The sequence below is a fragment of the Urocampus carinirostris genome, chromosome 8 (genome assembly GCF_059441175.1).
Source record: "Urocampus carinirostris isolate Australia breed hairy pipefish chromosome 8, RoL_Ucar_1.0, whole genome shotgun sequence".
Lineage (NCBI taxonomy): Eukaryota > Metazoa > Chordata > Actinopteri > Syngnathiformes > Syngnathidae > Urocampus > Urocampus carinirostris.
In genome coordinates this window covers 14487627-14515596 of record NC_142356.1, presented here as the reverse complement: position 1 = coordinate 14515596, position 27970 = coordinate 14487627, and the positions used below count along the sequence as shown (strand labels likewise).

General features: G+C 38.7%; 1 protein-coding gene and 1 long non-coding RNA gene across 3 annotated transcripts in view; both read left to right on the top strand.

Annotated features, from left to right (window-relative positions):
* LOC148360781 (uncharacterized) overlaps positions 1–3147 on the top strand; it is a 71257-nt gene extending 68110 nt beyond the window's left edge. For both annotated transcript variants that reach the window (XR_015851099.1, XR_015851098.1), the window contains one exon: positions 73–3147. This is a non-coding gene — a long non-coding RNA (uncharacterized LOC148360781). The remainder of the gene's footprint in view (positions 1–72) is intronic.
* Positions 3148–27962, top strand: LOC148360780 (cell adhesion molecule 2-like). The gene is made up of 7 exons (XM_088341691.1): positions 3148–3289; positions 9502–9568; positions 10452–10772; positions 13875–14180; positions 19048–19170; positions 23415–23453; positions 23530–27962. The coding sequence occupies exons 2-7, from the start codon at positions 9508–9510 to the stop codon at positions 23586–23588; spliced, it is 909 nt and encodes a 302-aa protein (XP_088197817.1). The 5' UTR covers positions 3148–3289; positions 9502–9507; the 3' UTR covers positions 23589–27962.
* The last annotated feature ends 8 nt before the right edge of the window (positions 27963–27970 follow it).

The following is a 27970-nucleotide window of genomic DNA, read 5'->3' as shown; positions in this document are numbered from 1 at the left end:
GCATGCATGACCAGCAGTTGACCTACCGATGGAACTGCAAATCATAAGCCGCCCCCCCATTTGTGTTTTCAGGCAGTGACTCAGCCGAGTCAGCAGCCGCTCCGGAGCGTCAAGACGACGCCCCTGCTGCCGAAGATCCCGTCGGGGGTCCGCCCACCGGACGTCGAAATCCCCCCGGAGGAAAGTCCAGCCTCATTCTGGGTTAAATGGCTCCCGAGCAAGATGCCCGCTCCCTCGTTCCCACCTCCTGATATTTCCATAGTGCCAGTCCTCCACATCTCAAGTGCATTGTTTTGATACTCCTTCTTCGGAACCGTTTTGTACTGTTGTTATTTATTTTGACAGAAGCACTTTATGTCCTTCAAAGTCGGGCGTCGGGTCCTTATCTTCACCGCTTTTCTCCCGTACCATTGTTTTTCACAGTTGAAATGGCACAACCTGCAGGCGACAACTCTTTCACTCTTGTGTTTGTTTTGAGATTCCCCCTCCCCTCCTCCCCCCGCATGCAAGTCCAAATCACAATGATAAGACCCTCTTACTGTAAAGCAGGGGTGTCAAGCTCATTTTGGCCAGGGGCCACATCGTAGAAAAAGCACTCTCACAGTGGCCACACTAGTAAATTCTTTGAACAAAAACTGTGCCCTTAGCTGGAAGGCTCACAGTTAAATTATGAATCTGGGGTGTGAGATTCAATTAAAAAACAATTTATTGAGGTTTTTCTCTCAATATTTTTTTACCTTCACGAACATTTATCGTATTTTCCGGACTATAAGACGCTCCTGATTGTGAAGCACATCCTCAAAATATTCCTTTGTGAGTTGTGTTTGTTTCATAAGTAAGGACTATAAACGCATGAAACTAAAGGTACAGTACGGCGGAAAAAAATAGGGAAAAAACCCATAGAACATAGACATTATGAAATATGGGTACACAACTAAATTGACTTGATTCGTTCATACAAGGTTACAGAATGAAGAAGCATTTCACTGTAATACTCTAATGCATTTCCGATCTAATGGATGGTATTTTCGGTCACTTTTGAATTACGGGCAAATATTTGGATTTTAGGCGCGCCTAACAGTCCGGAAAATACGGTAATCTCTTGTGGCGGTTATCGGTTTTGCATCTGTAAAATAAAAAGGCAAATAATTTAAAACATTTCCACTATGGTTAACTCATGGAAATGTATGCATACTGTGTCAAAAATAGCTCACAAACACACAAACCTTTCCCTACTTTATGTTTCAATGATTCTTTTTTTGGTAAAATAACATCAGAATATGTGTTTCCTCAAATGTACTAAATGGTCGTTAGCAAAAACACTTTGCTTTGCAAGTGTCGCCTGGCGGACAAATACAAAACTACAGGCAGTCGTTTGATGTCATCTTTTGGACCTATCTAGGAAAAGTCCTTTAAAGTGATATAAAATATAATTAGCAGGGGTGTCAAACTCATTTTAACTCGGGGGGCCACACGATAGAACAGACATTCTGTCGGGAGCCGGACTAGTAGATTAAAGAGAAAGAAAAAGAGAGATAAAGAAATAAGAGAAAGAGGGAGGGAAAAGGAGAAAGGGCAGGACAAAGAAAGAAAGAGAGAGGGAATGAGCGTGAGAAACAAAAGATAAAAAGTCGTGAGAGAGGGGGAAAAGAAAGGGAGAGGAAGAAAGAAATCCAAAGAGAAAGAAAGACAGAAGGAGAGAAAGAGAAAAAAAGCGCAAAGGGTATGAAGAGAGAAAGATAAAAGAGAGCAAAGTAAAAAAGGAAGTCTGAGTAAAAGAGGTTAAAAGACACAGAGAGAGAAAGAGACAAAGAGCAACAAAGGAAGGGAAAAAGAGAGACAGAGAGTGAAAGAGACAGAGACAGAGAGTGGGAGAAAAGGGTTGGAAAAGAGGGAGAGAGAGAGAGAGAAATACATACAAGTACAGTGCCTTTGTGAGAGGCACCTGGCTTTGGCAACATCAAGTTGACATATTTCAACCTGCAGCTTGTTTTTCTCTTGCGCTTCTCGGAGTGTTGTCTCGCGGGCCGGATTCAATCCCTTGGCGGGCCTGATCTGGCCCGCGGGCCGCCTGTTTGACACCTGGGAATTAAGGGGATTTTTATATGGGGTTTTTAAGCAACACAGTGGCGAGTCATTTTGACCTGACGACAACCGCAGGGCGGCAGCATGGCGGCGCAGTGGTTAGCGCGTGTGCGGCACAGTTCTAAGGTCTTGGGAACCTCCTGCCGGACATCCTGTGCGGAGTTTGTATGTTCTCCCCGTGCTTGCGTGGGTTTTCTCCGGGCACTTCGGTTTCCTCCCACATTCCAAAGACATGCATTTCAGCTGGATTGGCCAGTCCAAATTGTCCCTAGGTGTGAATGAGCGAGCGAGTTGTCTGTCCCAGTGTGCCCTGCGATTGGCTGGCTACCAGTTCAGGGTGTCCCCTGCCAACTGCCCGATGATTGCTGGGATGGGCTCCAGCACCCCCGCGACCCTACTGAGGATAAGCAGTGCAGCTAATGAGATGAGATGAGATGAGACAACCGCAGGGTTAAAAAGACAATTTCGATCGCTACTTCGCGGTTCCACGTTTGCGGATTCATAGCTTCGCGGGTCTAATAAATAATAATAAAATAAAATAATAAAAAAAAAAATATATATATATATATATATATATATATATATATTTTTTTTTTTAAGCATTTTTGAAGGGGCGTTCATTACTTTTCACTTTTCGTGGGTGGTTTTGGTCCCCATTAACCGGGTCTAAAAAATAATAATAATAAAATATAGGAATTTAAAAAAAAATTTAAGCATTTTTGAAGGGGCGTCGCTGCTTCGCGGATTTTCACTTTTCGTGGGTGGTTTTGGTCCCCATTAACTGCGATTACCGAGGGATTACTGTAATATTATAACATTACGTTTTATTCTTAATGAGCCAATGACTTTGTTACGTATTTGTAATCGATTATTTCGATTTACTGAGTAAAGGCTTGCAGAATAAGGATTTCTGATATTTTTTCCAAGTGAATCATTGACTTTCAGGAAAAGGCCACGAACAACACCCCAACGTTCAACCATATAGCATTAAAAAGTGGAGCATCAGATCGAAAGTGAAAGTAAAGAGAGAGGAGAGGGCGGTCTTCACATTCTTTTTCTTTCCTTTTTTCAGGCATTTTGTTCAACCCCCCCCCAGGACAATTTAGTCTGTGGCGCCGCTGCAGAGCTAAGAAGTCGAGCGTCGTCGTCTTCCCTTTTCATGCACTTTGACGAACAACGACCAACACTAAAAGACACGCTTTAGGTGAGTCGACATGTTTATTTAATGTCAGTTTACAGTTTAAGTGTGCAAACCGTAGCGTGTAATCCTGCTGTAATCACATGTTCCCGAGCAAAGTAAACATTCATTGCGCTCAATCGCAGCACTTTCGCTACGAATCTCGCGCTTTAAAGGGGCAGTGTGGTGCTTTGCCTGCAACGGCGGCGTACACCGGAGGTCACCAACTTTGCCAAAGCTGAAAGCTAGTTTTTGTTACTCATTGGGTGAAGGGCTGTCATATTTCTAAAAAAAAAAATACTTATGTTATTACTATGTTGTTATACCAGGTTATAATTATTAGAACTTAAGTCAACAACTAAGACATTCTGTCAGTTGGATATGAGAATACTGACATATGTGTGTCGCATTCAGGGTTGGGTAGGGTTACTTTAACTGGATTACTTTCAATTACTTTTGGATGACTCCAATACCAAATATGCTAAAAAAAAGACAAAATAAACTAAATATGAATTAAATGATGACTCACAACACGTGGTAGGTTTTCTCTCCTGGCTTTGATCTCTTTGATCTCCGGCAAAACTAACATAAAATGCGACAGGAACAAAATGAAAATAAATCCAAACAGCTTGCCATCATCATTTTTGCCGTTCCATGAATTCCGTTACTCCCCAAGCTTGCACAGAATTTAGTCATTTTATTCATATTTTGTTTCTTTTGTTTTTTATCAGTATATTTGGTATTGGAGTAACCAAAAAGTAATTGAAAGTAATCCAGTTAAAGTAACCCTACCCAACCCTGGTTGCATTTGACATTTCAACCAAGTTTTAATAATAATAATGTACTTTTTACTCGAAACACACATTCGCTTTAAGGCCTATTCAAAAATAACCCAAAATTGTGTTAAAAAATAGACAAAGCTAATTCTTGAGTATTGAGTGTTTTTGCAGTAACTCCAAAAAAAACCCTTTGGAAATACTATATGATTATCCAGGGGCTATTTGAGGTTCAGAGATTTCCAGGGCTTTTCTGCTCTAGGTGCTCATAGGACACAGTAATATGTATTCAAGATAAATTAATTTTCAAGAATTTACTCTCTTCAGGTTTGAACAATTTTATTGACACTTTTAACAGCAATTAAACACATTCACAATTTCACCATATCATATTCTAACAATATGGATCATTATGGAAATGGGATTTGTTGGAAAATTTTTAAAAAAACAATGTGTATGGGGTAATACTGTTGTGCAGGGGCACAGCTCTGTCTGTTATACAATTAAGCTAAACTGCTATGTTATGTATATCCCCAGTCATCTTCAATTGACTTTCCTTACAAAAACGAGTGAGAAAAATCTAATAAATTGATGATTTTTCATCATTTATTGCCTTGATTATAATATTCCTCACCTAATGCCAATGTCAGTTTTTACCGTATTTATCATTTTTAATAGAACTAAAATATGTTATTCCCATGTGCGGCACAGTTCAAGTCATGGGAACCTCCTGCGTGGGTTCAAATCCAGCTCCAGACTTCCTGTGCGGAGTTTGTATGTTCTCCCCGTGCTTGCGTGGGTTTCCTCCGGGCACTCCGGTTTCCTCCCACGTTCCAAAAACATGCATTTCAGGTTAATTGGCCGGTCCAAATTGTCCCTAGGTGTGAAAGAGCGAGTGAGTTGTCTGTCCCCGTGTGCCCTGCGATTGGCTGGCAACCAGTTCAGGGTGTCCCCTGCCCACTGCCCGATGATTTCTGGGATGGGCTCCAGCACCCCCGCGACCCTACTGAGGATAAGCGGTGTAGCTAATGAGATGAGATGAGATGAGACTTAAGATGATGTACATAACCAATTCTTAGTATTTCACCAAATTCATGTCGATCATTTTCACTTCTTGTAAATGGCCTCATTTCCCTGAGCCTTGCCGCAGAACCGTTTTCTCACTGAGCAAGCAAATACAATGGGACGTACTGCCGAAAGGGAAAGTGAAAACAGAGATGTTATCAGATTGCATAAGCACCTCAGATCTTTGGAACTTGGCGGGAAAAGCGAAGCCAAAGGAAAACTAGTACAAACGGTGACCTTGCTGTAGTTCAACATTCAAACTAGGACTGGACCAAGTGTTCCTTAATATTTGAAGAAAAATGAAAATATATCGTATCCCCGCACCATAAGGGGCACTTTGAAAAGTAGACATTTGCAAACATATTCTTAAACAAGGCGCGCCGAAGTAATTGAAATGACTGTAAGAGCTCAGGTGGAAAGAAGTCAGAAGATTAAAAAAAAAAAACACATGTCAAGTCATGTTTATTTGTGACGCCCTTAATCACAAAGAGTCTCAAATGGCTGCACAAATCAAAGACTATTGCAAACTACAGACTATTTCGACACCATCCCCTCATCTAAAACCTTCATGAGGGAAAATAATACACATATTATCAACATAAAATATAGGTTATTCATATGCTATAGAATAGAAGTGTGTTTTAAGCTTAGATTTAAACATTTCCACTGAGGTTGCAGATCGGATCTCGGGGTAAGAGCATTCCACAGCACCGGGGCCCGAATGGAGAATGCTCTCAAACCTGCGAATCTCTTCTTGGCTCTTAGGATCACTAGTAGACCAGCGTTTTCAGATCATACATAGGCCACTAAAACAAGTTGATTCCTTTTGTAGCAGTACATTCATGTATTTGCACATTTCCAAATTTATTTATCTATTTTATGGTCTGAAATATGCACTGGATTATACGGCGCACCTTTTGAATTCTTGATTTGTGTGCTTTTAGGTATGCCTTGTAGGCCAGAAAATACAGTCCATCTATCTATCTATCTATCTATCTATCTATCTATCTATCTATCTATCTATCTATCTATCTAGACATCTAGACATCTATCTAGACATCTATCTATCTAGACATCTATCTATCTATCTAGACATCTAGACACTATCTAGACATCTAGACATCTATCTATCTAGACATCTAGACATCTATCTATCTAGACATCTATCTATCTATCTATACATCTATCTAGACATCTATCTAGACATCTAGACACTATCTAGACATCTAGACATCTATCTATCTAGACATCTATCTATCTATCTAGACATCTAGACATCTATCTATCTATCTAGACATCAACTATCTATCTAGACATCTATCTATCTAGACATCTAGACATATATCTATCTAAACATCTATCTAGACAGGTATGCCTTGTAGGCCAGAAAATACAGTCTATCTATCTATCTATCTATCTATCTATCTATCTATCTATCTATCTATCTATCTATCTATCTATCTATCTATCTATCTATCTATCTATCTATCTATCTATCTATCTATCTATCTATCTATCTATCTATCTATCTATCTATCTATCTATCTATCTATCTATCTATCTATCTATCTATCTATCTATCTATCTATCTATCTATCTATCTATCTATCTATCTATCTAGACATCTATCTAGACATCTATCTATCTATCTAGACATCTATCTATCTATCTATCTATCTAGACATCTAAAACAATAACATAATTTATATTTCTTTGAACTAAAAGAATTTAGTAACATTAATCAATTGTCTTTTTTAATAATTCACCGATTTACTTCCCGGGCAACATGGTTTAAACACAGTAAAGGAACTATCAAAACGGTGATGTGGTTTCAGTTGGGCATTTCAGAGCAGACTCACAATACACATAGCAACTACAGACGGAGAAGTTTACTTTGGACCATGGAAAAGTGTAGATTTAATAAGAAACGGCTGTCCGACAAACTTTTTTCGCCATGGCTAAAAGCTGTGCCAGATAATGTGAACGGGGAACGATGTATTGTGTGCAAGACGTTTTTGTGTTTTTTTTTGAGTGTGTGTGTTTCAATTATGTTTTTGTTTTTGTCGACTTGCTTTTAAATTTTATTTCAAAAGGCATTCAAGATTTAACTTGCCTTTAGCTGTATGAACCCTGTTATAGCTTTTGCAAAATATTGCTATTCATACATCAATCAAGTGTTTAGTATTTACCGTAAATACGCTTTCTAAACCAGTTTCTGAGCCAAGGCACACTTTTGACATTCAAAATTATCGAGGCGCGGCGACAGTTGAAATGTTTAAAAAATATTCAATTTCCATTTTATTTTTAAAATTTAAAGTCACATTTTAAAGGTTTTCTTATAGTTTGTGGTCACTGTGCCTCAGAAAATAATACACGGTAATCATTGTAATGAATCATTTTGCTGTAATGTGAGATTTTATTACATTATTTAACCTGTTTTTCTAGTTTTACTATAATATAATTTCGTTTTTTTCCCCAGAAAAATCTGAAATACACAGAGAGAGCATAAATAGTTGTCAGTTTTTTTTATAAAAACGTAAAATAACAAAATAATAATTGAACATATGAGCAAGAATCTTTATTTTTTGCGGGGCAATCTTAAACAGCTTCATTAGAAAACAATTTTGAATATTGGTCTCTTTCGTACCTCCCGAGTAGATAATTAGTATATAAGAAGAGAAAATATAAAGGTTTAATTCCCGGCTCCTCTGAGTTACCGTATTTTCCGCACTATAGGGCGCACGGGTTATAGGGCGCACCCCCAAAAAATTGTTTTTGGTCCTATATCTTCCATACATAAGGCGCACCGGATTATAAGGCGCTACAATGGGAACGTCGACAAAACAGTCAGATAGTTGAGTCAAACTTATTACCCCTTTAACATTCCCAAAGCTTGCAAAGAAGCAAATACGTGTCGTAGACACGTGCGGATGCGGTGTCCGTACGATGTCACTCAAATGCATGGTTCCAAATATCATTCGGAAGGTTAAAGTCTTGGGATTCAAGAAATGCCAACCATTCCTTAGCTTCTATTTTTTTTTTCGCTCACAACTTTACTGTGTATATGACAATAAACACTTGAGATTGAGTTTAATTTAAAAAAATTCCCATCACAGAAACATCGATATCACTCTGAAACAAGATACTGGGAAAATATATAGCCGGAGTAGCTCACCGAAGTCGTTGCGTTGAATAATGTGCAACCATGGTCCTCTTATATCCGTGAATGTAGTAAATCCAGGAGAGTAAAATATTTACAAATACAGAATGGTAAAACATGTTTTCTTTATGCCGTAGACAACCAAACCTGCTTTTCACATTCATCTTTTTCGGCCAATTGCAGGCTTTGTTTTGCCCCTTTAGCCTATGCGAGCCTGTAAATGATAAAAAGGATCCGCCCCTTTTACCTCCGAATAACTTTAGCCAATAGTGATCGATTCAAATGATGATTGACACATTGGCTGGAAAATGAAACGCCGGCATATGTATCCCAGCATACACCGCGGACCACATCGCCTACGAGGAGAAATCTAGTCGGCGGCTGCTTGCCTTTGTTGCGAGACCTTGCGACTTAATATTGATCCATATATAAGGCGCACTGTATTATAAGGCGCATGGTCAGTTTTTGAAAAAAAAAAAAGGCTTTTAGGTGCGCCTTATAGTGCGGAAAATACGGTAAATGTTGAAGTACCCTTCTGCAAGACACTGAACCCCCAACCCCCTAATAAGCATTAGGAGCCTTGCATGGCTAACGCCGCTATCGGTGTGTGAGTGTGTGTTTGAATGGCTAAGTGTGAAGCGCATTGTAAAGCGCTTTGGGAAGTCTCCAGTGACTTGAAAAGCGCTATATAAATGCAGATCATTTACCATTACCATTGAATGTGTTTCCCACATACTGATATGGATGAGAGTTAGTTACTTTGTTGATCACTGGAAAAAAAAAGTAGGGCGTCTTTTTTAATTGCCAAAATAAAATTGGACAATTTCCTGAGGCACACTAGACCAGTTCTCACGGCACGCTAGTGTGTCGCGTCACATTGGTTGAAAAACACTGTTCTAAACCATACAATCCAGCATTCTGCCTTTTTTTGCGAAAGCTTTTATCGATATAAAATTAAACTTTTAATTCCCTTCCCCAAGTTCACAATTCATCAAATCTTTAAGCACTACGTTTAAAAAAAGGAAAATTAATCAAATACATTAGCTTTATTCCCTAGACTTAATTCAAATCTTATGTTTCTGGTGAGTTTGTCAATAAACTGGATTAAGAATATTTGACATTTCATCAAAGGCGTCCATTTTCATCATGATATTGCAGAAATGTGCTGACTCATTATAATTGATTATACAATTCTTCCAATCAGATCAATTGACAGTTTTTTGAATGTGTAATTTCAGGTGACGATGGCTGGTATTGTGTCATGGCTGCTGCTGATGGGAGCTTTTGTGCCAGACCGTTCGCTTGGTAAGTTTTCCAAAAGCACTTTTTATCGGAAATGGTAAGTGGTCTGCATTTATATAGCGCTTGTCAAGTCAATGAAGACCTCCTAAAGCGCTTTACAATGTTCTTCACACTTAGCCATTCACACACACACTCACACACACCAATCGGGAGTCAGCCATGCAAGGCGCCTACCTGCTTTAGGGTTTCAGCCCAAGGACACTTCGACATATAACATGGACGAGCCGGGAATCGAACCTGCGACCTCTTGATCCCAAGACGAGCCTTCTACCTTCTGAGCTAATGTGCAAATCTGTACATTAATTCGGTTCAAGTGTGATCATGGTTTGTGCAGGTGCTGGAAATTCTTAAAAATTCTTGAAATTTATTATGTTTACAAAAATAATTGCTTGAATTTTGAGTGAAGTGCATGTAAATGCTTGAAATTGTTGCCGTATTTCTGCGCAGTCTGACTCAATACACAACACATTAAAATTAAAACAAGTCTGCTTATACGGCTACACTCGTGCTCTGGCGGCTTCGCTTGCCATTGCGACTGTCACGTTTTTTTCGTTCCCGACACCGCCATCGCTCGCCACAGAAGTCCCACTTCCACATTCAGAGCGACCTGCTCCCGTGACCAGCGATCACTGGATCGTGTTTGCAATTCTTTCCCTTATTCCCAATAAAACCTGACAAACTCAAAAAAGCAAATAAAAAAAAATAAAAAATGGTCCAAAGTTGGTAATCTTCTTTGGGTACATATTTCATCATAACATCCTATCTTGAAACCGAATTGCCATGTTATTGCCAGTTCTTTAGCAAAACGGTCGTTTTACTTAACTGTATTTAGGCACTCTTGGGCCTCCATATGAGTTCTACAAAGTGAATCTTCTATTTCCCACAGATTTCAGTGAGTTGGATTGTAAAAAGGTGAGCATGGGCCAATACGGTCAACCGTCTGTGGTGGAATGTGTCATCAAACCGCCTGTTAAAAACAACAACGTCATCGTTGAGACGGTTGTTTGGAAAAAAAACGGCTTGCCGGTGCTAACGTTCAACGGAAACCAATTGCAGTCGTCACCCCGCTACTCGCTTCCTGACCCGGCGTCCTTGAACGTGTCCTTGCGTATCGCCGACACCGACGTAACCGACCAAGGCCAATACTCGTGCATGGTGGTGACGAGCTTGGGCTTTGATAACAAAACGTCCAAACTCCTCGTCACAGGTAATTATTTCCACCAAACGTTTTCTTCATGCATGCTGTGGTACCTCTTCTCACGAGTATATGTGAACATTAAAATCACCAATAATTTCAACATTATCCGCATAAGTTACTAAGTCTGTTAACAGTTCCGAAAATTCATCCAAATAATTTGAGTATGGTCCAGGTGGGCGATACACAACAACTAAATAAATTGGTGTTGACAATAAGGACCTCATAACAAGTGCTTCAAACGTTTTAAAAACAGTAGGGGTACCAGGAGTAAATTTCAACTTACCTTCCGATATAAGAGAAACACCTCCACCTTTTATGCATGGTCGTGCCAAGTGCGAACTCACAAAGTTAGGGGGAGTAGCCTCATTTAACACTACAAACTCATTTGGTATTAACCAGGTCTCACAAAGGCCAATAAGGTTAAGATTGTGTTCATTAATAAGGTCATTGACAAGTAAAGCTTTGGAGGCTAGTGATCTAATATTCAGAAGGCCAAGCTTCAGCACTCTGGACTGAGCTGAAACCTTTCGCGAGTTTTGAACCTTAATGGCAATTTTAGTGGTAACCTCCACAGGATTATACTGCTGGTCCCTGGTCTTGTGCCTTACATGACGGCAGATGCGGCCCGAATTCCATACCACAGGAATATTATTGACAGGTGGAGTAGCAGGACTACTATTGGTGGAAAATAATGTTATGACACCATCCCCTCATCTAAAACCTACACGAGAGCAAATAATACACATATTAACAACATAAAATATAGGTTATTCATATGCTATAGAGTAGAAGTGTGTTTTAAGCTTAGATTTAAACATTTCCACTGAGGTTGCAGATAGAATCTCAGGGGGGAGAGCATTCCACTGCACCGGGGCCCGAATGGAGCACGCTCTTGAACCTGCGGATCTCTTCTTGGCTCTTGGGATCACTTGTAGACCAGCGTTTTCAGAATGAAGGCCTCCAAATTTCCACAGTTTAGTGTGGCAGATTCCTCCATCGGAAGATATAGTTGAGTGTCATCTGCGTAGCAATGGAAACTGATATTATACTTTCGAATTATATCACCTAATGGAAGCATGTAAATGTTGAAATGAAAAGGGCCAAGTACTGAACCCTGCGGAACGCCACAGGTAACACTAAAGGGCTCAGATGTCATTTCACCATATTTATCATTTTTAAGTGAACTCTAAGTAGCTATAACTGATAACTAAAGCCACATTTAAATAGTAATCAACTTAGAAAATAATGTAATAACATAAATGATATTAAGAAAATAAATTACTAGTTTGTTATGAGCACTTACCAACGAAAGTGTTGCGCGTGTTACAGTGGAAGGGGGCATTTGCAAGATGGAGTGACATAGATCACTTCAGACCTGTCAACTTATGTTTTCCCCGAATCTTACATGTTTTTTGATGATTTAAATTGCGTGTGCCGTGTTAAAATTTCTATACGGGAAAAACATTTCAGAAAAAGACCGATCTTGTCTTGTCCATTTCGTCTCTAGTCTGCAGTGTCTCGTTCACTGTTAGCAGACGGCAATGTCATCGTTTATTACTAATATTGTCGCGGTATTCTGCACAATATGTCTTGTTGTGAGTAAGTATGTGTCGGGTTGTGCTTGTAAGCGTTATTATCGCTCAATAGGGGAATTGCGATCATTAATACGGGGAGCCATTGGCTGAGGTTGACAGGTCTGAGATTAAGAGACTGTTGATAATACGTAAGCAGTTACTGTACACTTAAAATTAAAATGACCGTAACTTCAAATGAATATACACACATACTTAAATTACAGCATAATTATGTTGGGCCTTTAGTAGGTTTCACCCGTACTCTGGAACAAGATACTGGTAGCCTACGTGAATGCTGGTGACCTGGATTTTCCATTGTATCCCAAGCAAGGTTTTTCTTCAAAAATAAAACTCAAAAATTGTAAATCTCATGTTAAGAAGTCAGCTTGAAATTCTTTAAAATGCTTGAATTCTACGGTGTGTTTTCAAGGCTTGAAAAGTGCTTGAATTTTGAATGAAGTGCTTGTAAATGCTCAAAATTCTTGCCGTGTTTATCCACTAGTCCGCTTAAAAAAGACGCAGACACTGCTCTGGTGGCTTTGCTTCGCCGTTACATTTCTTCTTCCCTGGTTTTTAACGGCAGCTGGCATTCATTTTTATCGCATTGTCAGAGAAAGCGTCATCGCCTCGGCGGGTTGCGCATTAGAGGACAGGCGCATGCTACACCTAAACAGGGCACTACAAAATGTATATTATTGCAAGTATTACATATCAATGATGGACATTTTCGTTATGGACTTTGCAAAAAATTAAGGTAGTGTTCCTTAGTCATTAATCGTAATGGGAAGAACTTCCTGCAACTAAAAATCTGGGCTACATATTACTCATTTTTACCCTTGTGGCGTCAAAGTAGCAGACCACTGACGTGTGGGGGAGCTATAAATTGGCTAACGATAGAAGAAAATTCAGGCAAAGACTTTTTTAGTTTTTAAACAGCTGCAGCGGGAGGGGAGTGGGGGAGGAGCGGACACTTTACTCGCTCTCGGCTCACCGGTCACAATCACTCTGGGTCACCCCCCCCCTCTGCCTTTGTGTTTTATTGAAATCACAACACATGGAAAAGTACTGGTATGTTGGGACAAAAGACAAAAGACCACCCCAAATGAAAAGTACCAACACCTTTACACAAAAACAGGAAGACTATGATACAGCCAAAAGGAACATCAACTGATTAGAAATACACACCTTGAGCAAATACGTTTCAGCCTACTTTACAACCCAACACCTACATGGGGATAGATTTCATCAAAGTATATTGTTCAGATCCACAACTTTACCCAAGATCTAATAATCATATGTCTTAATGAATGCACATGCAAAAATAAAAATCTTACGCGTGGCTCTGCAAAACAAAAGATTCACATCGGATTTCTTCTTTTAATGGTACTGGAGATATTGGAAAATTGGATTTAAAAGTCGTTAAAAAGTGCTTGAATTTGGCCGTAAAAAAAAATGTAGAAACTCTGAACGCTGCTCGTGTAGAGAGGTACCACTTTAAGATTTTATGATATTTATGAGTTTCTACTGTCATTTGCAGCTAAATACAACAAACCCAGCATCCAAACCATTCCCACAGACGTCAAACCCGATTCAAAAGTCACCCTGACGTGCCACACGGAAGGCGGCTACCCCAAAGGCCGACTGGGCTGGTTCGTCAGAACCAAGCAACTCGATATAGATTCTAAAACCGAAGAGCTGGGTAACAAGCTGTTCGGTCTGTCCAGCGAGTTGAATCTGTCCCTCGGAAGGGAACCCTCCCAGTACACTTGTGTGGCGTTCAATGCCACCGGCGGCAAAGACGGCGAGACCAGTTTGACGTTGCTCGACACAGCCCAGGTTGCAGGTAAGACCATTTTGGTTGAAAGGAGAAGCAGGTTGCATATTTGATCCACTCACTGCAAAAAGACTTGTTGCAAAATACCTAATAAATTCCCGACTACACTATACTAACTGTACAGGTACAGTTGCAGGTTAATTTTTGTGACATTTTAATTACTACGGCTTCAAATACTTTGGCCTTATTCTTTTGTTTTCATTGCGGCACAGATGAAAACGGCGAGCTGCTCTTTTCCACAACGCATGCGCTCTAAATACAAGATGTATGACATGTCAGGACCAGAACGGAAACAGGACCTAATTGTGTTACGTTTTTCACTAGTTTTTTTAAAGGAAAGAGGAAGGGCTGCGCCCACGATCCGTTCCTCGCTAGGCGCGGGAAGCAAGTCGCTCTCAAACTCGGATTGTGATATAGCCGGGACAGGAGAGCAAAAACGTGGTCGGGGTCAGAAACAGGTCATAAGCCGGGACGGGAGAACAGACGTGGTCGGGATCAAAAACGGGTCGTAAGTCAGGACGGGAGAGCAGACGTAGTCAGGATCGAAAAACTGGTCGTAGCCTGAGACAGACGGGAGCAAAAACAGGACAGGTGGGAGTCAGGGTTGAAAAAGGCTTGCCTAGTATACACTAGGGTTCGCAGACGGACTGACAAAAGGGGATAGACAGAACTGGGTACAAATACTGATCGGGAGCCAATCAGAGTCTGAGGCAGTTGGCTCCAAAGGAGCAGGCACAAGTGATTCACAACGGTAATCATGACATGACACGCTTTTTAGAAGACAAATTATTTTACATTTCAACATTATTCATATAATACTTGGCTGATTGGAAAGTTTAACAGTACTTAATTGAATAATTACAGCCAGGGTTCCCACGGATCCTTAAAAAGTCTTAAAAGGCATTAATTTAATTTTTCTAAAAATAAGGCCTTAATTGTCTTAAATTCAAACTTTGAAAGCCTTAAAAATGTGAACAGATTTTTAATTGTTTGAACTAAAAAGATGAAGTAACATTTAGGGCTACAACAACAAATCGACAAAATCGATTAAAATCGATAATCAAAAGCGGTGGCAACTAACTAGATCATCGATTAGTTGTACCACGGGATGTATTAGCCACCAAGAATGTTAAATCAATGCAAATTACAGTGCACACCATTTCGTTGTGATGCTGGGAATTATAGCACCACTTTGTTGTGGTAGAGGGCACCAAAACATTTTTTATAAGAAAAGCTTTGTTGAATTTTTTATATACTACATTTTGAACATTGGATCATTTACAAACAATATTGATATGAAAGTTTCAACTTTGCAGTGTTTGACTGTTTCATCAAGGGATCAGACAGAAATACAGAGAAAACAATCAGAAAATAAGTATAAATTAAATAAAGTAAAAAGAAATATAATAATACAGACGCTGCCCAACTTACAAACGTTCGTAAGTTGAATTTGTTCGTAAGTTGCTTCAGTGCTATATTTTGTATGTTTAAGACTTGTATAAGTAACCTGTATTGTTTTGTACTAAAACAATAAACATTTCATAAAGTAACATGCTCTATAAAGATAAATAAAGTTGAGTTTAACTTACTTTTGGAAGGTGGGCTTCAAGAGGTCCTTCTCCGTGGTAGAAAGTGGATGAAAAAAAAGCGATCCAACCATTTTCTCAACCGCATCAAGCTTTCTTATTCCACTTTCATTTCAAAAGAAACGGCTCGCCTCTTCTTCACTTAATGGATGCATGAGATATTAAACACATAGTACTGTATTTTTCCACACAAACTCGGGAGTAGAAGCCAGATTTCTTCTTCGGGGTGGATGCTGGGTGACCTCTTACAGCGCCACATGGCAGTAGTGGCAGAAAGAAGCACTACAGTACTGTCCTGTACTCGGAAAAAGGTGCACACAGTACAAAATCTAACTTACAGCAATGTCTGTATATTTTTTGACATCCCGAAAAAATGTCCGTGCACGTTGTATTGTATGCAAGAAATATTTGAGGTTTTTTTTTTGTCAACATGGTCTCCAATTGGATTTATAAAGGCATCAAAGAAAGTCTTAAAAAGTCTTGAATTTAACTTGCCCTAAGCTACAGGAACCCTTTACAACATACTCACGGTATTCCAATGTTTTCAACCACAAATCAAGGTTTTAATTTATACATCCGAATTGAACAGCAGTGGAAGTTATCTCTCAAAAATGCCGTCAGGTCGCTGGAGTGTCCTTTAATCATCGAGGAACGACAACAAGCTAACGCAGTTTGGTTAATTACAGCGGCAACCACCCATGACAACACAAAAAGTCTATGTTATAATCTGGCACTGTTCTCCACAGTATGGTTGTCCTGGCACGGACCTGTAGAAATATAGAGCTTACGTTTTGCGCCACGCAGCCCTTATTCGCATTTTTCTTTATTTATTCATTCCAAAAGTGGGAGCAGCCAAAACTAGGTGTGTTTCCAGAAGAGCAAGAGATTCTTGGTTTTATTTCCTCAGAAAAAAAAACTTTGAAGTTCTGATAGACAAGTTTGAACTAGTTTTGTCAGAACCAGGGACTTTTTGCGGTACATTGGAAAACAAAGCAAAATGAAACAAAAACCTATCATGGTATTTGTTTTTATGTTTTCATCACAGTTTTATCACATTTTGATCGAATCAAAAAGACAAGTTCATCATGTATTTCAAAGTTAAAAAGATCTTGAGAATAAGATTAGTTCTTAAACAAAATGATCAGAACTGGGCAGCTTGTTTTGATTTTTGCTTCTTTGGTTTTGCTTTATCGCCTCGGTGCATCGTAACATTTCCTCACAGATTATTTCTTCGCACATAACTTCTTTAAAGTTATTTTGGTCCAGGTTTGATAGGATCTGTTTTCTCCTGCAACTAGACACAGTTTTCCTTTGAAATTTCAATTATTTGATCCATTTGTGTTTTTACCAATCAATTAAAAAATGGCAGATTTTATATTCATTTCTGGAAATGATCATATTTTACAGGGCACTCTCCTTAGCTTTAATCCAACCCTAATATACTTTTTCACGATATTGTAATATTTTGTGATGGGATATTTGGATTTTTGCTAGAAATAGCAATATTTAAATAAATAAAAGACTTAATATTTCTGTTGATTTGTAATCATTTGCAAATATATGGCATTATTCATTATATTGCTCAAGATAAAGAACTTTATCACAATATTGTAATTTTGTGTGACGGTCCTGTATAAACGAAGAAAAAAAAATCAAATTTAAAAGTTTTTATATGGTCTGTTTAAATTTTAAAAAACAATAATTTGGATTGTTTTAAAGAACAAGAATGTCTCAGTTTCAGCAAGTGTTTTCTAATTATACTGCAGAAAAACTGATTCTTATGCCATTTTTTTCATTTTGAATATGTATTTTCCTGGTTTTAAGATATTGTCTTTGTTCTTTTCTTTTTAAACAATATATTGAAGTAAAACAATATTTTTATACCAAGATGACAACAAAAAAACTTCAACTGAGTAAAACAATCTACTGTTTTCTAGATGAAACAATTTAGTTTTTTTTTTAGGTATCCATGTCTTGAAAAGCAAGTTCAGTCGAATATATTGAATGAAAAAAAGCTTACCGTGGTTATTTGTGTATAACATCCACCGATGTAATTTAATTTTTGATTAAAAAGCGGGAAGGTTTTATTCTTTTTCTCAATTTCTCAACTCAAACTAAGCATTATAAGTGACAACCACTGTTGAATACATATGGCCACGATTCCAACATTTGTCTCTGGTACCATGACTAAAAATAGTGTGATAATGACATAAAGTCCAATACCTTTTAGAATATAATCCATACTACAGATGCTCCCCCTACTTATGAACATTTGACTTGGTAGAAAATGGTAGACACTTACATTTTTTTTCGGAATGTCAAAAAATATCTGGACATTGCTGTAAGTTAGAATTTGTATTGTGTGCACCTTTTTCCGAGTACAGGACAGTACTGTAGTTCTTCTTTCTGCCGCTTCCGGCGTGTGGCGCTGTGGGAGCTCACCCAGCATCCACCCGAAGAAGAAATCCGCTTCCTCTTCCTAGTCTGTGTGTAAACATACTGTACTTTGACATCTTAATTGTTTAATATCTTGTGCATCCATTCAATATGGTTGGTGTAAAGTGTAAAGAAGAGGCGAGCCTTTTCTTTTGAAATGAAAGTGGAATAAGAAAGCTTGATGCGGTCGAGAAAGTGGTTGGATCACTTTTTTTCGCCCACTTTTTACCACGGAGGAGGAAGTCGCCAAACTATTGAAGCCCATCTTCTAAACATAAGTTAAACTTAACTTTATTTATCTTCATAGAGCATATTATTTTGTGACATGTTTGTTTTTTAGTACAAACAATACAGGTTACTTATACAAGCCTTAAACATAAATTCCATACAAAATATAGCACTGAAGCAACTTACGAACAAATTCAACTTACGAACGTTCGTTAGTAGGGCAGCGTCTGTACTGGTGTTCTAGTGATAACGATTTGATGCTCTCATTGCCATGACCCGGGTTCTATTCTTGTTGCATTCAATGTTTTGCAATCGAAAAACCTCGTGTATAATGCTCACTTTTGGTTATACACCAATACATGCTGTATTTTTCCCTGAATATAGTGACTTCTGTGAATAAAGTGCCCTCTCCAACGTCTGGTTTAAGAACAGGGGATAGTGTAATTGTAACCTGTGCAGTCTTTAGAGACATTTTGTGATTAGGGCTGTACAAATAAATGTGACTTTTAAAAAAAATGTTTTTAATGTTTAACTAACCAAACCCAAAAAGAAAGTAAAAATATTATTGGGTGTGCAAAAGGAATGTTCCCGCCAGGTTTTATCTGCGATGTTGTTTACCTTTCTAGGACAAGAATCAAAAGCGAACGGCTCGGACGTGGCCATCAAAGTAGCAGCACCGGCGGTGGTCATCGGATCACTGATCGTTGGACTGCTCTTGTATCTCGTTCTAATGAAGAAACGCTCTAGAAGTTAGTACAGTACTGTATACTACTTTGTGCTGTTTTATCTTGTCCTAAGAGGGAGACGTTCTAGAACAGGGGTCAAGCTGAGAAGTTCTTTTTGTTACTAATTAGCGCAAAGGGCACACAGTTTGATAAGCATTTACAAAAAAAATCCACTGTGTTGTAACTATGTTGTTACTATGTTATTACCAGGTTCATTATTGGAAGTAGGGTGATATAGACTCGTTCAACCACTAAGAAATATATATTTACTATAAAAATTACAAGAACCAGTGAGGTATTTTCAGAACAGGTCCACCTCAGCTGTCCTTAAGGGGCACCCTGGTGTCCATGGGCACTACGTTGGAGGACCCCTGTTCTAGAAGTTAGTACTATGTGCTTTTATACCCTGTCCTGATGCGGAAATGTTCTTGAAGTTAGTACAGTATACTGCTTTCACACATTTTCCATTTAATTTTGTGATTTCCATTAGCCCATATCATCATTGTCATTTCATATTATTTGATGATAATTATTTTAAGGTTTACGCGCACTTATTCCTTAACTGAAGTCAGGGCACCACTTCTTTCGGTACGTCTTGAGCAAGTACAGCCTGGTGATGCCCATCCCTCTCTAGGATGATTTGTTTTGGTTTGGTTTGCTCCCCAACATGAAACAGATAGCACCTGTTTCTATGGTTAGCAGTAGCTGGTAAAAAACACTGATATGACTCAGATACCTTCATCATCTGGTTGCCGTTGTTTTTCGGTGTGAAGCAACAATCTTCAGATGTGAGCCGGACCTCGGCACTGCCCGGCCGCAGAGTGTGACAATATTGATACCAGATACAGGAAAATTTGGTTAATCCGATTCAAATGGACCGGGAAAATTATCCAAATTATGAAGTATCCGGGTTAACCGATGTCCGGTATTCTCAGACCCCCTGACCTCAGTATTATGTTTAGTAGAAAGTACATGAATAACTCATCTAGTTTCGATTGAACATGAAAAGCTTGTTACTATAAACACAGACGCCTGCACGGCGGTTGAGTGGTTAGCTGGGATCAAATCCAGCTACCAGCCTTTCTGTGTGGGGTTTGCATGTTCTCCCCGTGCTTGCCTGGGTCTCCTCTGGGCACTCCGGTTTCCTCCCACATTCCAAGAAACATGCATGTAAGGTTAATTAGCCTGTCCAAATTGTCCCTAGGTATGAATGAGAGAGTGAGTTTGATTGTCATTGATACTGATACCATTATTTCATAATAATCACTTTTGTTTGCAAATAAATCACTGTATGACTTGTATGTACCACATACCACATTTGTCTGACCGATACTAAAATCTTGAGAAGTTATTGATATCGATGCCACGCACCAAGACTACTTGTAGGGAAAAAAAAACTTCTTTTTGCCCCAAAATACTAATCTAATTAATGCCAATTACAGAGCCTTAGCCCCAAGGATGCACCACAATACCACATTTGCCAGACCGATACCCAAAGCTTGAGTCGTCACTGACACCTATCGATACCACATATTAATACCAATAGAAGATAAAACCCTCTCTTTTTTCAGATTCCTTATGCTATCCATGTACCAATTTAGCACATTTGTTGGACCACTTCTTAAACATTTAGTAGTCATTGATACCAATACCACATACTAATAGCATTAGTAGTTAAAATCCTTTATGTTTACAAAAATGACTATTTTTTTTTCTTAATACAGTTGATTTTTTTTCTCAATGCATTCATTTAAAATCTATTTACCATTCCTTTCTTTTAGGGTTCCTGGTTGTTAAATAGTTAATATAATGTCTATCTAATTTGTACTACAGTTTACATTTCAAAGAAATCACACAGTGCTATTGTTAATGACTTTCATTGAGAGTACCAATACCTTAAAAAAGTCTGGTATCAGCACCAATGCCTGATATCGGATCCCATCCATCCACATAAAAATTCCAGAAATGCATACTTGGCGATTTAAATGTGTTTAACTACATAGTAATACCAATGTGATGTTAATTCATAGTTTATGGAGAAAGTCACATGACCAAAATGTAGGATAGCAGGTTAACTCGTGCTGTAATCACAGGCAGTTTTCCTCCTCATTTCATTCCATACTAGTTCAAGCATGCTTTTAGCTTCAAATATTTTTTGCCGGAGTGGAAATTGCCAGTGAAATTGCAACCGCCCGCAATAACCTCAGTTAAGTATTGGCAGGGTTAAGTAGAGGTTATTGTGAGGGTTGTCCCAATACTAAATTTCAACTTCCCAAACGACGAAAATATTGAAGCCTGGAGCGGTGCTGATACCAATAACACAATTTATACAATACGATGATGGCATTGTTTGAATTTGGACACTCGTGGTTCCTGTATTCCATTCGAATCCTAACATTTCCCTTTTGAGGGGATTTAGTAATTTCAAGTTTGAACCAGTGAGAACCATCAGGAAAAGTATGTGTGTGTCAGTACGTGGAGTCAAAAAAATTAAGATGATCTCAAACAATGTCCAAATATTCACTTGTTTAAATCCAAATACAAAAAACATTATTGTCAAAGTACAGAGGGGATTAAAATTTGGTCTGAATGGGATCTAGAGAACAGAACCATTGTATAGCAAAGTAATGGTTTAAGATAATAATTAACGTCATTATTATATCTTAATTGTTATTGTTATCATTTGTGTCGGAATTATATTAGTGATAAGTAGCATTATAAAGTTAATAGATGGGTACTATGATGATGATTATTATAACTGTCATGTGGCTATTGATGTTATTATTGTTATCCACTATTATATGTGTCACGGGGCGGAGTGGAAGGGGGCTGTCACGAGGCGTGGTGGAGTGGAAGGGTTGACCGGACCGGAACGGAGGCAGGAGGCAGGAAGGGAGAACTCAATTGCGTAATGATCCAAAACTTTTATTCACAAAATAAAAGTTGTCACAAGCTCTGGGACATGACAAAACAAACAGTTGATTCTTCCAACTCAACTAAACAGGACAAGGCATAACAGAACGGACAATGTGTAAAACTAAAACAGGACAAGGCATAACAGACCGGGGAATGTGTAATGAGCCAGCGCCCGCCAAACCCACAACCCAGCCTTAAGTAGCAGACCAGCAATCAGCTGATCTGCTCCAGCTTGAGTTCGGGGGCGCGGCAGACTTGTCGCCACGGCGACCGTGACAATATGTTACTGAGCAGAAACCTTTACTCTAAATAGATGGGTCAAACTAACAATTAAGCTTTTTTGTATTATTACAACCATTATCATGACTATTATTCAGGTGTTTGGTTATTACTATCTTTATTCTTATCACTACCAGCTCAGTTATTGTTATTATATTTCGGTCACCATTATATTATGCAAATTAAGTGCAATCTAGATCTATATTATAGACTAAACAACGAGGTGAATAAATATACTGGTGAGGATGGTGAAAACTGAAAAAAAACTAAACAAACGGGGACACAATCACATAGAGATAACTTTTAATAAGAAGACAAAACAAACAATGACTAGACGGCTCACAGTTAGGGCAGACAAGTGGGAGCTTGATTACTGAAATACTACTGCATAAATACTACAGTAATACTTCTACAGAAATACTACAAACATATTACTCCACAAATACTACAAAAAATACTGCTACTGAAATACTTCTACAGTAATACTTCTACAGAAATACTACAAACATACTACTCCACAAATACTACAAAAATACTACTACAAAATACTACTACATAAATACTACAGTAGTACTACAGCAATACTACTCCGCAAATACTACAAACATCCTACAAAAAATACTATTACTGAAATACTACTGCATAAATACTACAGTAATACTTCAACAGAAATACTACAAACAAACTACCGCGCAAATACTACAAAAAAATACCACACAAATACAACTACAGGATATTACTACAGGTATATTCCAAATATAATGCAAAACTAAATGTCACATTTTGCGTTTAAAAATAGGGACCGAATATATTAATTTGCTTGAATTCTAAAAAGGTTCTTTTTCAATTCAGTGACACAAATTTACTTAAGGACAAATACAAAAAGAAATACACTATATAGATGTCTGCATGTATATTTATTCATAAATGCATATGCAATACATTGGATTGGTCTACTGGTCCAGGCCCCTGGGCCAACTTTTGAACCCAAAGCGGCCCCTTGTTTGAGTTTTTTATTTTATTATTATTTTTTTAATGTTAGTTCTCAACAGCTTGTTTTTGTTTCATTCTAGGAGAACAGAATCCCCCAAATGGAATCGATCAAGAGCAAGGTATGTCTGTTAAAATGTGACTCTTTCGAAACACGTTTAGCTTATTTTCACTGGTTCCTTGCGTTCTTCTCTAAAGGTTGTCAACAGGAGCATCTCATGGTGAAACCTGAATGCCAGGAAAGCAAAACATGCTAGGAGACGACTCATTTGTCACATCCCATTCGACCTACCAACAGGAATTACGAGTCAACAGTTTGGAGTGTTTTCAAAAGTTTTGGGTTTTTATGATAACTTTTCCAGTAAATCACTGAATGATCGCAAGCTATTGTAAATTAAGCTAGGATGGATCAAGATAACAGGAACATGACTGTTTAAGAAAGCTTCTGTTTTTACATAGTATCATGTCAGACTCTATTTTGCTACCTTTTCTTTGGACCAGTTCAAGTGTTTTTACTCCTAAAACTGTAAACCCAAAGTGGTCAACCTAAAGCAGAGGTCGGGAACCTTTTTGACCCAAAGATCCATAAGAGCCAGAGTCTGTGTCCCATACCAACAAACATAACACTTTAAACTTGTCTCCCTCCCAAAATTACTTTAAGGCTCAATTTTCACCTTTGTTTTTTTCATTAAGTTGGTTTCAAAACAAGGTGCAAGCAGAGTTATTCAGCAAAAAAATGTCACAAAAAACTGCAAACAAGGATACTGACGTCGCTGGGCAGAGAGAAATGCGTTGTTTGCATAACACCAACCACTCTTACCGCTAACTCAATCAAATTGGTCTGTGCTTGGCTGGCGTTTCTGTCTTTTTACAGTTTTTCCGTGGGATTTCACCATAAAGTTCCTCAACAGTGAACCTAAATTGTTAATGAACTTCCATGTAAAAGATTCCCTAAAGACATATAGCAAAAATGGGGTCCGTTGGTACGACACCTTCACTGTAAACTGAATTGGAGAGTATGCTTTTGATATCATGGACCAAACTATTTGCTCTGTTAACGCTATGTTAGCTATGCGTGCACTAGATTCAACTCAACACTTATCAGTATCGGAATGCAATAGACGAGATTTGCGTGAGTATATTTTTATCTCCGAGCCGTACGTACTTTATATGAAAAGAGCCACATATGGCTCACGAGCCATTGTTTCCCAACCCCTTACCTAAAGGATTTCATAATATTATTATGTTGTTTGGTCCTCTTTTCGTCTAAACATAGAAGATTGTTTTTGGAGAATGAGTGTGAGGCAATATCCACCCTTGTCTCGGGACGGCCATTTTAAGAATATCGTTTCGGACATGACCACATCACAAACAATCAGGCTTCAGCCAACAACACATCATGGCTGTGCTTCGGAACAAGGCTAAGAAGGATTTCACATGAATGACAATAAATTCTATTCTATTCTGATATTTTCATGTAAGTCAAAACTTTTTTTGTCATTTGGTAGTCCAAAAATAGTATGTAGATGTGATAAAACCAAATGCTCTTTCATTTGTTGTCTCTGTAACAATGGTGAGGATTCGACACTCTTAGCACTGGGACCCGGGTTCGATTTCCATTGCATCCAATGTTATACATGTGCTCAGGGATGTTCTTTGACTGATAAGTCGGTAAAACCTCGTATATAGTACACAGCCAAACATTGAGTTATTAATTAGATTTAAAAAGTGTGTGTTACATGGATAAATACCGTAGCTGAACCCTGGCAACCTCGATGTCATCGTAACTCGACACAAAAACTCTTAAAATGGTCGCCCTCATGTGGAAAAACACACAAAAAAAAAACGTTTACACTTCTGATTGTTAATCTTCGTGAAGTATTACTGTACCCTACCCATACACGAAGGTGGCATCAAAACCATTGAGATTGTAACGAGCTTAATTATAAATGTTTGAGACTCTTACACTATAAAAATTCGAATGTCAGTGTTACACACAACGTTTATACAGTTACTTAAACGGACACTGTGTACAATTGACCTCTAGACGTTTTGTGTAATGCAGCCAAAAACGAGTACTCAAAAGTAATCAAACCGCTCCATTTCTCTTCTCATTTTTTGCCCAGCCTTTTACGAAGTTTTTGGTTTTTCAGGCACCCGTAGATGTCAGGACCAGAACGGAAACAGGACCCAATTGCGTTACGTTTCTCACAAGGTTTATTAAAGGAAAGAGGAAGGGCTACGCCCACTATCCGGCGTTCGCTAGGCGTGGGAAACAAGTGGCTCTCGTACTCGTATTGTGATCCGAACACGGAAGTGGATCTTCCGTAGCGAGCGATGGCGGTGTCAAGGACGAAAAACAGGTCGATAGCCGGGACAGGAGAGCAAAAACGTGGTCGGGTCAGAAACAGGTCGTAAGCCGGGACGGGAGAGCAGACGTGGTCGGGATCAAAAGCGGGACAGGTGGGAGTTAGGGTCAAAAAAGGCTTGCTTAGTATACACTGAGGTTCCTAGACGGACTTAGAAAAGGGGACGGATAGGAGTGGGTTTAAATAGGGACAGGGAGCTAAGGCAGTTGGCGCCAAAGGAGCAGGCACAGGTGATTCACATCGGTAATCATGACAGTAGAAGCAAGATAGTCGACAATTATGTCAGCTACCTCTACGTGAGGCTCATGTTATGTAAAAGAAATTCAAATTTATCAATCTACCTGTATTTGAAAAAAATTGCACAATCATGTTTTTTTCTTATTTGTTTTAAAGTCAGTATTTTCTTCTTTTTTATTAATAAAGATTTTTTTTACCACTAGGAGGCGCTTACTAATAACCAATGTCCTTTAGAAGGACAAGTAATACAAGTGTCCCTTTAAAGGGACATATTTTTTGCACTATAAGGTGCACCGTAATGTAAGGCGCACTTCCCAAAAACATTTTTTGCTGAAATATTTTCCTCATATAAGGTGCACTAGACTATAAGGCACACGAAATTAAAACAACAGTAAGAGCCAGGAGGTTAATTGAAAAAAATAAATAATCATTTTTCAAAACTCTTTATCGTACTTAAACTTGTCAGAACCCACACAGACAGAGGACCCAGACGCGTAACGTTTTCACACAAGCTTTATTTTACGGGAATGGGGCAGTCATGCGCGTGAGCACAGACGCCAGGGATACGACGATCGCTGGGCGGAAGGAGTGAGACAAGTCAGACGAGATGGGATCGATACAGGACACACGGGTAGATACCTGAAGGGAATGACGGGATCAATACCGGACCGGATGAGACAAACGGGATCGATACCGGACACCGAAAACTGGAGCAAGATACAGGACAGGACAAGACAGGCGGGATCGACTGACAAGAAGTGAATAAAAGCACTAAGTTTAAATAGGAGGGAAGCCAATCAGGCAACGAGCCGCAGCAGGCGCCAAACGGGCGCGGCCAAGTGAGGGCAATTGGCAACCGTGACAAACATGAATTAGTCTGGGGGTTTTAGGAGCACCCTATAGTCCGGAAAGTACGGTAATACAAGTGTCCCTTTAAAGGGACAGAGTTTATTATTCAATGCCTCATAGTGGTGAAAAAACGATTTGAATACTAAGATAGAAATACATGAACTATTGTATAAACATGCATTTTATTAACTAGATCAAGAAATTAGCATTTCTTTTGCATAAAACGAGGCTCACCTAAAAGGAGGGATCGTCCACCATCTTAGTGCTACGGGCAACCGAAAAAACAGAAACCTCTTAAGTAGCTCGGCAAAAGAAAAATGTTGCGGTTTGGTCCCTTTGAGACTCCGTAGTTGGATTCTTCCTCGTAAATGTAGCACTCATTTTCGGTTACATGACACAATAGAGCAAAATTTTGTGGTCAAATACTACACAGTGTACCGTTAAGCCTTCTAAGTGAACTATTCACTTTAAAATAGGTTGCCTATGTACGTTCTGGTACACACAATTTAATTAATCCTCACTTTATCAATAACTTGGTTAGTTCAGAAAGCAAGGCAGCCTTTTCTCACACTATCAATTCCGTTTTTATTTTTGTTTTTAAACCTTACGTTCATTTTAGTGTAAGTCAACCCTGTAATGACTAAATACGTAGCACTTTTTGAAAAACAAGCTAAGTAAAATACTACTGGTTTTCGGGTCAAGTATGTGACCCAGAGCATTGAAATGTTAGTGAATTTCGAAAGTCCTGATTTTATTTTTGAACTTTGTGTTCTGGTAGCACTCGTTAAGTGTTCAAGAGGTAAATCATTTGTTGTGAATTCATGCTAAAGGGTAATGTGAAAATGATTCATCTTTCCCAGGCCTTCATGTGTTATCAAATCGTTTTATTAGCATTGGCCAAAGTACACACGACTGCTGGGGAAAATGGTTAACCGTTCACTACTTCCTGGTATTGTGTCAATGTTTATTTTTACATGATTTTAACTGAAATGAAAATATATTTTGCAAACGTTTCGCCATTTGTACAGTTCTTAAGCTTTTCTTCTTTTTATATGCACAATTTGATGCAATATTTGTAAATGATGGGAAATTTGTTTGGAATTTTCTGTATAAAGCATGTGTGTGATTAAAAATTTTGACCCCCACGAGGGTTGGGTGTATAACCCAAAATAGGAATTCTGATT